Here is a 14351-nt window from a genome sequence, read left to right on the forward strand (position 1 = left end):
CAATCTAATTTGGCTTAAAGTCATCATAAAACATATTCCCAGACCTTCTTTTTCTTTGTTGGCTGGTCCATTTTGGCCTGGAGGAAGTCAATGAGTTTGGTCTGCTGGGAGATCGTGCCCTCCATCTTCACCTTCTCATGGGAGTATACAGCCTGCAGGAAGGAAAACAGATCTTCAGAGAAGGAAATACCTCTGACTACAACTTGAAAAGAATTCCCTTTGAGAACACATGAATTAGGATTCCTATATCCTCTTGTTTCCCCCTGAGATTCCTTGTTACTTGCCAACATCATTCACACTATTTTAATATCTAACTAGGACTCATTTTCTCCCTAGAGACTGCTGCATTTCTTAAAATTGCAAAGGTATTACATTGCGCACCTGTATATTCTCCAGCTGGTACTCCAGATCTGTCCTCTCAGTCTTGAGCATGTCGGTCTGGTCCAAGGCGTCCTGCAGGCCTTGGGTCAGACGGAATATGTGGCTCTTCTGGAGGTCCATCTGTTGCTGGAGCTTCCCCTGCTGTGGGGACACCAGCATGGAGATATTTAATCAACCAATTTTCAGGAATATAATTCACTCAATTTAGAGAAAACATGTCTTAAACAGGAGATTCTTTTAATTTAATTACATTTTTTTTAATTTCATATACTATTTTAATCCCAAATTGGGAAATTCCTTTTTTCCACTCACATTACACACAGGTGCGCACACACAAACACACACATGCAGTGTAGAGGAGATGAGCGAAGGGGCAGCCACACATGCCATGGCTCCCAATGAGCAGTGTTAGGGGTCGGTGCCTTGCTCAAGGGCACCTCGGCAATGCCCAGTGAACCAGCACTCTTCAACTGCCAGTCCACATGATTCTTTTTTTTTTGGGTCCGGGTGGGACTTGAACCAGCAACCTTCAAGTCCCTAAGCCAAGTCCCTACGGACTGAGCTATTGCCGCCCCTTTAACATTCTTTTTAACATTTCTTTAACATTGGCTTGGTTTTATGTTTGTGAAAGAGTGAGTCAAATGGGAACATGAATACAGGTGTATGTTTATGCAACCATATTTCATTTTCTACCTCTTCCATCAGCCTCTGTTTCAATTCTCTCTCCGTCTCCAGTTTCTGTTGTAAGCTGCGGGCGTTCATCTCCAGCATGGCGTGTTTCTTCTCCAGATCATTGAGCTGTGAATAAATGTTAAATCTTCAAAACCTTAAGTGGAACACCACAACCACAAACACATTTTTGTTGTTTCTCTTTAAGGGATTAAAGTTAGATCATAAATAAGACACAGAAAAACAGTTGTGACTCACAGTATCAGACAGACTTTCAGCCTTCAGTCTTTGCTCCTTCAAGGCCTGCTGTAAGGCCAGTATCTCAGCCTTGTGCTCTTTGACTGCCAGCTCCACTGCTTGGCGAGACTCACTGCTGCGCTGGTCTGCACGCAGCCTGTGACCAACACATTAACAAGTCTTACAATATCAATACATTTTTGTGCCTGAGGAACATCATAGTGCAATCGTTGTTGTGTATAATGACACACTGTAAGTACATTTCACACCTGTTCTGCTTCTCATTGTCCAGCAGTCTCTGCAGGTCTCTGGTGCGTCTCTCGGCTTGGCTTTTTTCATCCTCCAGGGCTCCTCGCCAAGCCTCCCACTGCCTCTCCTTCTCCAGCAGCTCGTCGTTTAGGGACTCCAGCTCCACCACCTGCTCCTCCAGCATGCTGCATGTGGTCTTCAGTGTCTCTATGTTCTGGGAGGATAAACAAAAGTGCAGATTGAAGAGAACACCTCTTTCACTTTTTGAAACCAAGAGACTGTTGTCTCTCTTGCATTATTTCAGTGGTTGCATACCATCTTAACTGATGCCTAGTTGAAAAATGTAAGCTCTTTAAAATACCTTTATCTTTCCACTCTATCTACCTATATGAGGTACTGTAGGTATTCAGATAATTATATTCAAGAGCTTGCTTTAAAGTGTGTGTGTGTGTGTGTGTATGTGTTACCTGTTTCTGGTTGTTGAGGTGCATCTCGCGGTCAGCCACCTCCCTCCTCAGCCTGTCCACTTCCTGGCTGAGCTGCAGCTGGTCCTCCCTCTCGTCTGACGCTTCATCAAGCTGTTTGGACAGGTAGAAGTTCTGACGGTTCAGCTCAGCGTTCTCCTGACTGAGCTGTGTGAGCTGCTCCTCCAGGTCAGTGATCACCTGAGGCAACACAAACAGGTTGAAAGAGCTTGTGAGCCCTGCTCATAGAACTGAATAGATATTTTTTAGGTTCTGGACACAAAAGCAAGCAAAGAGAATAATATCAAGAAATAGCACAGCTGGGTTATTTAAAATGAGCAGCTTTACAATACACTAATTAATGTGTACCCAGATAATGGACTTGCTTCCAAAATCCCATCAGTAAGAAACGTATGATTTCCGTGTATGAATTAGGACAATGATGTTTAGTAAAGTGAGTCAAATATCAACTAGCTCCTCTTAGGAGCTGACTGAACATAGTTTTCCACCTACAAATTATCCAGGTCATCCATTTGTTACAGTAAGTGTTAAAATTGTGTACAGGCTTCATTGAATCAAGTCCTTGGGCAAAGCTGGAAAATGCCTTAGGAAAGCCAGCTTTTTCAAAGACTTGATTCAGTAAACTACATTGCTACATCATGAGCCTCAGAGTCGAACATGAATCACCATACATTTGAAGGTCTTTTGAAACCATTTGAAAATTGCTCTACTGCTGAGACAAAAGGCTGTGGCAGCACTTACTGAGCAGCTGTCTCTCAAGGCATCAAACTTGCGCTGAATTTCATCTCTGTGATTCTGTGAGAAACAAGGACAAATGAAGAGCGAAAAATTAAGCACATGTGACTGCTGTATTAAAAGGCATAATATGCAGGATTTTTCATTTCCTGTTTTTAAACACAGCAGAAGGGTTGCTTAGAAACAACCCAGAGCATTGGTATTTGACAACCTTGGAATGAGACTCATCAACTATCCTTCTTCACAATTTCTGATGGCCAGAAATGTCCCAAACACAGCAAAATTAAAATACAGGCAGAGGGCAGGATCGCTGCAGATACAGTCACCGCCACACACTTCTAGAGGGTCACAAGTGATAATTCAGATGGATTATTTTTGTAAGAGTCTTGTTTTTTAAGGAAGAATCCTGCAGAGCATACCTTTAAATTATCTAAAATTACTTTCCTTTGAACGGCATCCACCATAATGATTGCCCTCATCTAAAAATATTTATTCTGAACATATGTGCACCTGTATTTCTATGACTCACTCTGATGGCACACATATGTGATTACACGTGTTTGTCTTACCCTGAGGGCGGTGATCTCCTCCTCAGCCTCAGCAGTGGTCTCCTCCAGCTCAGTCTTTGCCTGCTGCAGCTGGCTCTCCAGGGCGAGACGTGCAGCCTGCAGGCTGCTAATCTGGGACTCACGCTCCTGCAGGGAGAGGGTCAACTCTGACACCTGTCTCTTGATCTCCAGCTTTTCTTCTTCGTGCTCTAGGCCCATCTACAAGGAAACAAGAGCAGGGTAAATGCTGTGTTTATATTGGAGTGTAAATCAGACCTGAAACAGATTGTATTTGCATTTAATTTTCTGAATTTTTTTAACCTGCTTAGAGTGCCAGATGGTAGGCGTTTCAGGACATCAGGGTGATTCAGAGATTGGAAAAAAAAACTGGCTAAAAACGTGGAGGACTGCTTTGAATCATTTGACCCATATCTCTCTGATGTGCTTAAACTCTCTGATATGATTGATATGAGCTTGAGAGTTGCAGTTACATATATAACTACTAATAGGTTACCTTTGCTTTCCACTTAGAGCCTATTTCAAGATTTTTCAGGAACTTCTTTGATGCCTTGAATTCAACACCAATCAAAAGAACAAAGTAACGAAGCAAGGTGAAAAAGTATTAAATTAATTTGAAATCATTCAAGCTGAATAGGCAGTATAAGAAAAGGGACAAAAGGAGAATAATTAAAGGATGTCAGGGGACACAAGTCTAACCAGCAGATGCAAACTCTGCTACTAAGTGCAAAAAATGTCTGGCACAGAAAAAGTGTACTGTGAAAAATAAGACTTGGGTAATTAGACTTAAACTGTCATACATGTTAAAAACTAAAAATGAAAGTATTAAAGATATTTTCAAGCTTTTCAGGAGGAACACACATACACTCTGAGCTGATAAAGAAAGACACTTTGCATTGAGCTTTTCCACAGGATTCTGAATACCACAAATTAGAACCGTCTCATCTGAAAATACGTATTTGTGTGTGGGAGAGGGTAGTATGTGTGTGTTTGTACGCAAGGTTACAGGAAGGCCAGCAATTAGTGCCAATCTGTGTATCACGTCTCAGTGGGGAAGAGAGTGTGGAGGTAGAGATATGACATCCAGTCAGCAGGCTGTCCACCAGTCACATCGGCAGACAGCACGCCAGGAGGGTGAGAGCTCTCCAGTGGGTGAAAGAGGGCACTGTGGTTCTCAATTATGTCAAAACATCTTGTTTTTAGTTCACACTGCATGCCCGTATTAGCTAATGGATTTTGTGGTGCATTTCACCAAGAGGTGGAGCAACATTGTGCACTTTAAAAGATCCAATTTAGTTTAATCCATTATCAAGTATTCATAGGTGAGTGTCAACCATCTAACAACCACTTTTCATTTCTTCTTTAATTAACTTTAGGTCACCCCAGGATCAAAATATTTTTCATCTTACCAAAAGTGATAGTTATTCATCTTTATTGGATGTGAGATATCAGCTGTAGAGATGTCTGTCTTCTCTCCAATATAATGGAACTAGATGGCACTCGACTTGTGCTGCTCAAGGCTCCAAAAACATACATTTGAATCACTCAACAGCAATGTCCAGAAATCATGACTTAGATACTCAAGATAGTCCACAGACCTTTTTGTGGCCAGCTTCAAGTAGGAACTACTTCCTTTATACCAAATTACACCAGTTTGCTGTGCGTGTATTTACTCATGTGTACAGGCCCAGTGGCAATTTTGTGGAGGTGCCATTACAGACCTACAGCATTTAATTAGCTGTTTATCTGAAAGGGATCGGAGCTCGCTAACTGATCAGCAGCCTTAATCCCTTTTGTGGATGTTAATAATGAAAGGCTACACCGTGAGCTGGTTAAAGTGAATTACTTAATCTTGAGCTAACAGATTTGGAGCCATGTCTCTGATTCCTGGCGCCTCACCTCCCGCAGCCGACTTTCAAGCTCCATCAGCCTGGTCCTCTTGGTCTGCTCCTGTTGACTCATCTTCTCCAGATGCTCCTCCAGTTTGGCATTCTGGGCCTCCAGCTTGCCCGCCTGAGACTCCAAATAGAACTTTTGCTGCCGAAGCTCTGAGATCATCTCCTCCTGGGCTTTCCTGACAGAAATACACACAAAGATGCCTATTTAGAAGCAGGCATCTTTCAAAACTGCTGCACTTTCATTCCATTTATTCAACTTTTAAATGCTGTATAAGTGCTATGAAAACAGCTACAGTTTTTAGATTAGAGGTTTAAACAGAACACAAATTAGTAATTTAGCCAATAATTTAACTGATGAATTGCAGCTAATTCATTCATGCAGTAAACAAAAAGTAAATTAAGTGAAGAGACCACATTTGCCTTTTTACTAACATGACTTTGTTAAAATTAATTCAACATGTATATGTCTAGGCTAAGATTAGTTGAAGATGCAAAATGATATTTCCAAGTCGGCTCTTCCCATTTCAAAGTATCTGCTCGTAAAAATAAGAACGCCTACTGCAAACTCGTGTTTGAATGGCAAGTCTGCAAATAACACACGCACTACAGAAGATGATTTTACAGTTAAGAGCACTTAAAAAAGACAGGAGGAGTTGGCTCCTAACACATAGAGTCAAAGACTTCTATGGAGCACAAACCAACTGAATGAAAGTTAAAATGACAACCACAAAGTTTCACAAAACACTAAATAAACTAAAAAGTTCTGCCATTTTTGCCCCCCTATTTGCACATCCAGGAGTTGGAGCACCATGGCAGAATAAAAGTCCAATTTCACTCTCATTCAACTCGGTTTTGCTTTCTTACCAACCCCTTTAAATTCCTTTAGCTAATAAGCTAGACGCTAACTGTGTCAGTGTTCGTTGCTGAGCAGGTTGTACTGTGGGAATTTAAAGCGTCTTTGCTGAAAATAACTGCTTGCTGTATCAGGAAACTATGCAATGTCCGCAAAGAGAGTCAAACAAAACAGTACAGTTACAGAGGGCTATATCTCGGAGTTGGTTCAGGTTATTATTTGTTTGATATTGCCACACTGTTTTCACATTCTCATTCGATTTTGTTGTCATATTATAAAAATTAAACACAGATTATGGCCGATTTAACCTAAGGGATGGTACAAAGTTTACACACACGGGAGACAGATGAGCACAAAGATTTAAGTGCACACTAATGAAGCAATTGGAGGCTCAAGGAGACATTCAGTGTGGGTGGGGGGCACTCATAAAAGCACAGTGTGGGCAAGAGGTCTAGTTAACTCACATATTCTTCTGGGTGTAGATGCTGCTGTTAGCGGCCAGCTTGTTAGCCTCTGACAGCTCAGCGATGCGCTGCTCCAGGTTCTTCATCTTCGAATCCATAGCATTAATGGTCTGCAGGGAGTCAAAACAACATGGTGGAAAATCTCAACAAACAGGCTCAGATACATATATATATCCCCCTTTGATTGATATCCAAATCCTCATGAACCATGGTGCACAGCAGCACTTTTTCCCCCCCATAGGAAACAGAATTTTGTGCTGCAGTGAAATCCTATTAGAGTCCATTAAGGTGTTGCCTGAATCTTCTACTGTCAATGTCAGATGACTGCCTCTAAAAGCTTCTTAACTGCCTAAATTCTACCACATTAACCAGATTAGGACTTGAGCCCAGGCTTTACAGTGCAACATCAAGTATACTGCAATTTAATCCAACTATACATTCCAATACATTTGAACCACTATAACAAATTACTGTGTAAAGAAACAAGAAAACATTGATGGAGTCTGGTTGTAAAATTCTGATAATTAATTCAGAGGAGAATGAAAGGTATGTCAAGAACCGAAACAGTATGTAACAGTAACTTGGACTTGTGTAATGTAAACTGAAGGGGGAAAACTCAAAATCAGACTATTATATACAATCACATTGTATATGATATTTTAAAGTGATTCGAGAAAACAATGAATGCCTGAATGGATCTCGGTTTTTTTTTAAAAGGCCTGCTCTGCTTCCTTACTGCTTTTTGTTCACTGATGAGTTTGCAGTTCTCCCTGGACTCCTCCTCCTGCTGGGCCCTTCTGGCCTCGAGGCTCTCCTTGTCGGCGATGTCTACCTTCATCTGAGCCTCTAGAACCTTGGTCAGACAGAACCACAAAATGTTACATTTGCCAATGTTAATTTGACAAATTCAAGCTTTGGTTAAAGTCTGTTATTGGCTATTTGATAAAGCAATCATAAAAACAAAAAAGAAATCACACTGACATGGTTGTAAATGTACAATCTGGTTTGGAAGCAGTAATTAGCATGGTGTAGAATTTCACTTTGAAACGTGACAGCTCTGACTCATATGACACCACAACACCAGCAGGACTGACGAGAAACGACTACACTTACTGTATATATGAAAACTCTCAGATAGGCCTGTGATAATAAATATGCTATCTACTTATCCTACACATCTTATTGATATACAGTATGTGGACGGCCTCAATACTGCCTGCAATTTTTGTTACCAGAACCATAGAATTCAATTTATCTATTCATTTTGGTTGTATTTTTATCTTATTATGTTGTATTTGTTTAGGCTATATAAATATTTCTTTCACATGTTACAAAAAAAATAAATAATTGTCTTTGTAATGGTGAACTTAGAATGACGATAAAAGCCTTTATCAGAATTATTTCTGGGACAATGTATTGTCCAACAGACGTAGGGAGGTTGTAAGAGGGCTATTCTTAGATGTAAACCGTTTTCAATAACCTGATAATTTGAAGGATGGCCCACCTTGATTTTGTCTTCAAAAAGCCTCTCCTTTTGAACCAGTTGGGTTTCCATCCTCTGGGCTGTCGACTGGGCATCCCGCAGGTTTTCCTCCAGTTCCTGTAGGGAATAACATTATAAATGTATCTGGACACGTCTAAAATGATAATCATGAATCAAATGATAAAAAAAAACAACTTCTCACAATAATGTGAATAAAATCCAGTATAGATTTATTTGGATGAAACATACAAAACACACAAACTGTCACTGTGATCATTAATTAATGTAGCCTCAAAATTGGATTCACAAAAAACACGGCATCACAATCTACTGAACAAAAAGCCTGAAGTGTTCTAATAATTCTACTCTAACATCAAATGCGAATGAAAAGAAATGAAGAAACTTGCATGGAAAAGCTGGAAATCCAAAAGTCGGCTGTTGCGGTGCCTGCTCATGCTGACGCTGGCAAGATTACGTGTATGTTAAAATTCATATATGTAAAGACTAGTAGCAATGTGTGAGGGCTAAGCCAGCAGGGAGCTCTCTAAAGAGAAGTGTGAGCGGTGTGTACATGTGCACTCTAAGATAACTGATGAGGATAGACTGGGAGAGGGCTGGATGAAAGAAGAAGGGTGGGCCGGGGGGTAAAATTAGGGGCTGAGGGGGTAAGAGTATTAGCAAGTATTATCTGTAGCTCTCTCACCAGGATCTTATCAGCCATCTGCTGGATCTGCTGGGATTTGGTCTGAATGTCATCTTTCAGCTTATTCTCCCTTCGCTCGACCATCTCCAACCTTTTTACCTGGTTTTCCAGGGTCTTCCTGCCCTCCTGCTTACACAACAAAAACATTAATATAAGACCAACCACACAAAAACAAGGCAGCATTATTTAACATTCTTGCATGATTAAACACTGTGAGTTTACTCTGGTACCTCTGTCTCTCTCAGGCGGCGTTTTAAAGTGTCACTAGAGTCGGTCTTGCCCCGCAAGCGCTCCAGGTCTCGTTCCAGACGCTCTTTGGCCTGCCGGACATTCTGCAGCAGCTCAGTGGCTTCTGTGCTCGCTTTCACTGCCTGGAGGAGGTCAGGAGGTCAAAGGCTGTAAGAGGCTCTCCAGACACATGTCTTGATATGCTTGGGCAACTCTTACCCACAGAGACACTGAAAATAAAAGCTTCTCTAGGGAATAAACTGAGAACTACAGCAAGCTGCACAGATTGTAAAGAATGCTAAATTCTGTATATACATATGCTCTATTGATCTGCTTTTCAGACTAAAGGAGATACGACAAATACAAATTTTGCTTAAAAGAACAAATAATAACCTGATCAACCTTTGAATAAATGCTTTTTTATTATCATGATAGTTACTAAGTCAACAATTAATTCACCTTGCACAGTTTGTCCTGGAGCTCCTGAATTTTCACCTGCTGCTCAGAATTGGTCTGAAAAAACAAAGCACAGTGAACTCAGTCAAGAAACTGCAGCTCCAAGCATGCAGATTAATCTGAGAAGCCTGATTTGTTACCTTCTCTAGTTTGGAGAGAAGCTCCTCCACCTCGGCTTTGCCTTGCTCTTTAGCCTGAAAAGTAATTGGCATGTAGTGGAGAGACTGATCAATAAAGTATTGTCCACTGGCAAAGAGGCAAGCACAGTGGCACTGGCAGCACTTTTTCCCCAACAACTTCTTCTTGTTCTTCCTGAAAGATCCCCAACAGTATCCAGGCCAAGAAAAAGATGTAATCACTACAGCAGCATGCCCTGGCTCTCGGGTCTTCTCCCAGTCAAATGTGTCCAGAACCCATCTAACATGGGGGCATTTAGAGGGCTTCCAAACCATGCGACTAAACCATTTCAAGTGAGGTTGTTTTAGGCCACAATTTGTGTAGACATCAACTTCTTATACTGTTGACAGCAGTGTTCTCAAATAGCTTAAGATTTTACTTGGACTAAAGTTATTTTTGCATTTTGAAGAATCTTTAAATAAGTGGCTTTGATAAATTGCACATAAATAGATTATTTTTAGGCTGAGAATGAATATCAGATATTCTCAGGTCACTTTGAGGCAGCAACAAGCACAATCTGTGGTAGCATCAAATACAATGCGTTTTAAAAGAAAAATATTTGGCTTTTACCATAAGTCTATGATCTATCACATTACCTATGTAGTATGCAATTTTAGATTTGATTTTGCTGGGTTGATAGAATCCACTTTTATACAACACAGCAAGCCAAACCAAAAAGGGAAGGGTAGCATAATTTATATGATTGCAGATTGTGTACTTGGCTCGTTTTAGCTACAACTTGAGCAGTTAGCCTAAACAAGGGTAGAAGTCAATTAACAAAATACAAATTAACCTCTTCTCTCTCAGCATTAGATATTTTTCCCCATTGTAATGTAGTTTAATGCACAGTTGTGGCCCACATTTATAGTTTCATACACAATATGCATTTTATTTGGCTGATTTTGATGTTTTGAGTTGGTACATTTACAACTGCTCAAAGCATAGAGTTACTTGACAAATATCTGCATTAACACTAATTGACCAACGAGCATCACAGGCGTAAACATACCTTCTGGATTCTCTGCTGGTACTCCACAGCTTTCCTTTTGAGTTCCTCACTTGTATTCCTGGAGTCTCTAAGTTCGGATTCGTAGAGGTCGCTGCGGCGTCGGGCAGCTGACAGGTCCTCCTCCAGCTGCCTGATGGTCACCTGCATCTCCTCTAGCTGGGCATGGTACTCCTGAGACAGCACAGTGATCATCGATATGGGAGAAAACTGCTCTCTGAACATCAACTGTATATTCATGAACATGTGAGCGCTGGTTGCATATAATTGACATTTCAAAACCTGCCAAAGGACTTCGGGCTGTGATCACACTCATTCTGTACAAGCTGGAGATAAATTACTGTTGTCATCTAAGTGAGAAGAGCAGTTTTTATTTTCTTGGAAAACGTATTTTTCTTTCACAGCAAAAGCAAACTGCTTTGTTTTCAATTTTTTTTTTAAGGACACAACAAGCCATGACATTTAAAAATGTTTTACCATATGCCAACTTTCAGAAGTGCTGTTTTTTTTAAAATAGGTTTACCATTTTACATTGGCTTTTTCTGCAAAAATTAAATAAAACACTGGCAAGTTTTCCTGTGTATATTTTGACAAGATACAACAGCAATGGGAGTTTGTTTGGCACAGCTCTAACAGATGAACAGAGCTCTTAGGACAGGCAACGATTGCTGCCAATGCTACACAAAGATATACTTCACTGATGTGCTGACACTATTTCGTGGTGCAGTTCCATATAAACTGCAGTGCACTGCAGTAATGACTATTTATCACCAAAAGAGTCAAAACCTAAGATAGCAACTCAAGGATTATCGCTTTAAAGGTGAAGTCGGTAACTGTGCACAACGTAGACTACAAGTGAAAGGAAAATAAATGCTTACGTCTATGAAAGGTTACACTGATGGTGGAAAACTCTTTGGGCTTTGATTCTTCACTTCCTGTGCACTGTTTTTAGTTCAATGAACAATGAACTTGTTAATGAGGGATGACATGTGGTGTGTGTTAAAGCCCAGAGTTTAACTTTAATTTGTGTTTTCACAAATCAGAAATAGTGATTTAAAAGTAAGTGCTGTCTGTCTATCCCCTGGGAGGAGTGTGGCTGAATCTCCTGAGTAATGTCTCCTGCACTTTTCTACCTTGCAGGGATGCCATCTGCAGGGACGACCTTTATGAGTGTGGAGGACAAGGGAGTCCTCAGTGGGGAAGCCCTGCCTGTGAAGCAGGGCCACACAGAGTAACGTATAATCCCTGTTGCTTCTGGTACTTGCTTGTCAGCTATAATGGCATAAACACGATGCTGCAGAAAGTGGAAGAATCTTCTAAAATAAAACCAGGCATTTCCTCCCTTTCACCGCATATTTTTTAACTATAAATACCTTGAAGTGTTTATAAAAAATCTCCAAATGCACCACATCATTATCGTGATGAGTGGGAGGAGACAAAGGATCGTACCAATGAGAAGATTTACATACTTGCTCTTTAATTTCCTGCAGCTTGCTGCTCTGTTCGCGGATGTCGTGCAGCAGCTGCAAGGCCTTGTCATCCTCTCTGGAGACCTCCACACGTGCCTCCTCCAAGCTTCGCTTCAAGCTCTGCAAACACATATGTGCACACAAACTCAAGGCTGCTGTTCATTCAAATCAATACTGATTTTTGAGGTGTCGAGGACTGCGACAAAACCAATGTGAAAAACAACCCATTCCTTTACATTCTGCACACATGCGGACAGAGTTGTTATTATGACTCACACTGCACTCAGTAATGTAGGTGGCGAGGTCTTGCTCCAGGATGCTCCTCTGAGTCTCAGACGCCTTAAGCTCCACATCCTTCTGGTGGAGCACTGACTCCAGGTCAGTCATTTTACGCTGGAACCTGGAGATCTCCTGCTCCATCTAGATCCAGAGAGCATACAACAGTTAGTTTATATGCAAAATTAGACGATTTACAAAAATATTTAGAGGTTTTATGTAACATCTTTTGCCTTAATGCAGCAGAAATAAAGAGACATAATCATCAGCCACATATTCTGATTGATACCGATTTATTTGACCCCGTTTTCACCCAAATCAGAAGGCTTCAAACAAAAAGATTGGTGTAATGTTGTACACACAACATAATTAACTTGGCTTCTTACAGAAGCACCAGAAGCCTGCTTGATCCGTGTTAAGCCACCCAGCCAAAATAAACTCAGTACGTCTGGTAATAAAACCCATGATGGAACAATTTTTTGCTCAAAACAAAGTTCTACAATATGGATATCCAACAATACAGTTTCAAAGTTTCCAGTTGGCCATCAGTCGTCTTATTTTAGTCATGTCTGGCTTGTTTGATTGCGCTGCATTTGCTATTGAAAATAAGAATGATGGGTTTGTCATAAAGGCTAGAAATCAATTACTGTATCATAAAACAAAAAGCACTCAAAAAGGCATAAAAGTTCACCCTCACCTTGTGACATTTGTCTTGAGTTTCTTGTAATTCTCTGCTTTTAACGTGTAGCTTCTTTTCCATGGAGTTGGTCTTAGCAGGAGAGTTGAGGCCTGCAGAGACTGACCTGAGAACATATTATATCATATTTTTATATATATATATATATATATATATATATATATATATATATATATATATATATATATATATATATATATATATATATATATATATATATATATATATATATATATATATATATATATATATATATACACATACACACACTTAGACTGTCTAGACACATTTATCACCAATTGTAAGCAAATGTAGATTATAAAACACATACATGAAGACATATAAGAATGTTGAAAACACTCAAAAATATCCCAAATCATATCAGTTGAACATAAAGAGGGTATGCGAACGCTTCATCATGCCGCATCATGTAAAAGCCAGTCTTGACAGTATTGTAGTTGTAATTAAGCTGGCTGAAATGCAGACACAACACCCACACATCATAAATGAGCAACAGACACTGAGAGCATAAAAATAAGTATTGAATAATGTGTCCTTTTCAAAGAAAAGTCCTCTGAAGATAATCTTGTCATAACAATAAGAATATTGACAACAATTTGGATAACATTCAACAGAGTATTTTTTGAAGTGAGAAAGAGAAGACAATATTTTATTCACCGTGGTACATAAACAGACCACATGAGCAAAACAGCAGTGTGGACCTGGGAATAACTGCCGTTTGCCTGACAGAATAATGTGACAGGAGAATTTGGGCTATGCTTTTGCTTGGGGTTGGTCTGTAGTCAGTCTGATGCACTCATTTTTCTTGTTTATGTAAGGTGATGTCCTATTTTGCTTTCATTCTTAGGGAATAATTTAGAGCACAAAGTCATTTTTCACTTTCTCTTGACCAGAGAACAGACCAAAACAGAAGTCTTGTAAATAAATGAATGGCTCCCTATGAATGAGTTCACAAATACCGCAGTGGGATCTTTAATAAACTTGACTCAGTCTGAGTCACAGTGTTAAAAATAATCACGAAAGCGAGCACTGCTCCCTTCGCCTCAGCATCGAGAAACATCCCCCTGACATACACACGCACATTGACAGTATGGATATACAGTATATATGGAGATACTATACAGAAACACACACACACACACATTTGGCTCATATCAATGACAAAACAGCAACACCCTGAAGAGTCTTTTCACAGGAATCTAAATGAAGAGGCAAATTTAGCTGAATCTGCCAATTAAAAATTTATGTTAGACATAAAAATTCATTAAGTTCTCCAGTGCTGAGTTGAACAGTTTTGG

General features: G+C 40.1%; 1 protein-coding gene across 8 annotated transcripts in view; it reads right to left on the bottom strand.

Annotated features, from left to right (window-relative positions):
• The window catches only part of cita (citron rho-interacting serine/threonine kinase a), a 41091-nt gene that overhangs the window by 15642 nt on the left and 11098 nt on the right, over nucleotides 1–14351 (bottom strand). For 4 of the 8 annotated variants that reach the window (XM_030419712.1, XM_030419710.1, XM_030419713.1 and 1 more), the window contains exons 11-30: nucleotides 13033–13138; nucleotides 12336–12479; nucleotides 12060–12179; nucleotides 10594–10764; nucleotides 9548–9601; nucleotides 9411–9464; nucleotides 8954–9094; nucleotides 8724–8849; nucleotides 8042–8137; nucleotides 7274–7390; nucleotides 6538–6647; nucleotides 5222–5396; nucleotides 3326–3523; nucleotides 2763–2816; nucleotides 2004–2201; nucleotides 1557–1750; nucleotides 1309–1444; nucleotides 1075–1179; nucleotides 382–522; nucleotides 45–152 (exon numbers count right to left, since the gene is read on the bottom strand). In XM_030419712.1, the coding sequence (XP_030275572.1) occupies nucleotides 45–152; nucleotides 382–522; nucleotides 1075–1179; nucleotides 1309–1444; nucleotides 1557–1750; nucleotides 2004–2201; nucleotides 2763–2816; nucleotides 3326–3523; nucleotides 5222–5396; nucleotides 6538–6647; nucleotides 7274–7390; nucleotides 8042–8137; nucleotides 8724–8849; nucleotides 8954–9094; nucleotides 9411–9464; nucleotides 9548–9601; nucleotides 10594–10764; nucleotides 12060–12179; nucleotides 12336–12479; nucleotides 13033–13138 (2548 nt within the window). Of the gene's footprint in view, nucleotides 1–44; nucleotides 153–381; nucleotides 523–1074; nucleotides 1180–1308; nucleotides 1445–1556; nucleotides 1751–2003; nucleotides 2202–2762; nucleotides 2817–3325; nucleotides 3524–5221; nucleotides 5397–6537; nucleotides 6648–7273; nucleotides 7391–8041; nucleotides 8138–8723; nucleotides 8853–8953; nucleotides 9095–9410; nucleotides 9465–9547; nucleotides 9602–10593; nucleotides 10765–12059; nucleotides 12180–12335; nucleotides 12480–13032; nucleotides 13139–14351 lie in introns of all 8 variants that reach the window. The other 4 variants (XM_030419709.1, XM_030419711.1, XM_030419706.1 and 1 more) reach the window with 1 other exon arrangement.

This window comes from Sparus aurata, chromosome 6, assembly GCF_900880675.1.
Source record: "Sparus aurata chromosome 6, fSpaAur1.1, whole genome shotgun sequence".
Classification (NCBI taxonomy): Eukaryota; Metazoa; Chordata; class Actinopteri; order Spariformes; family Sparidae; genus Sparus; species Sparus aurata.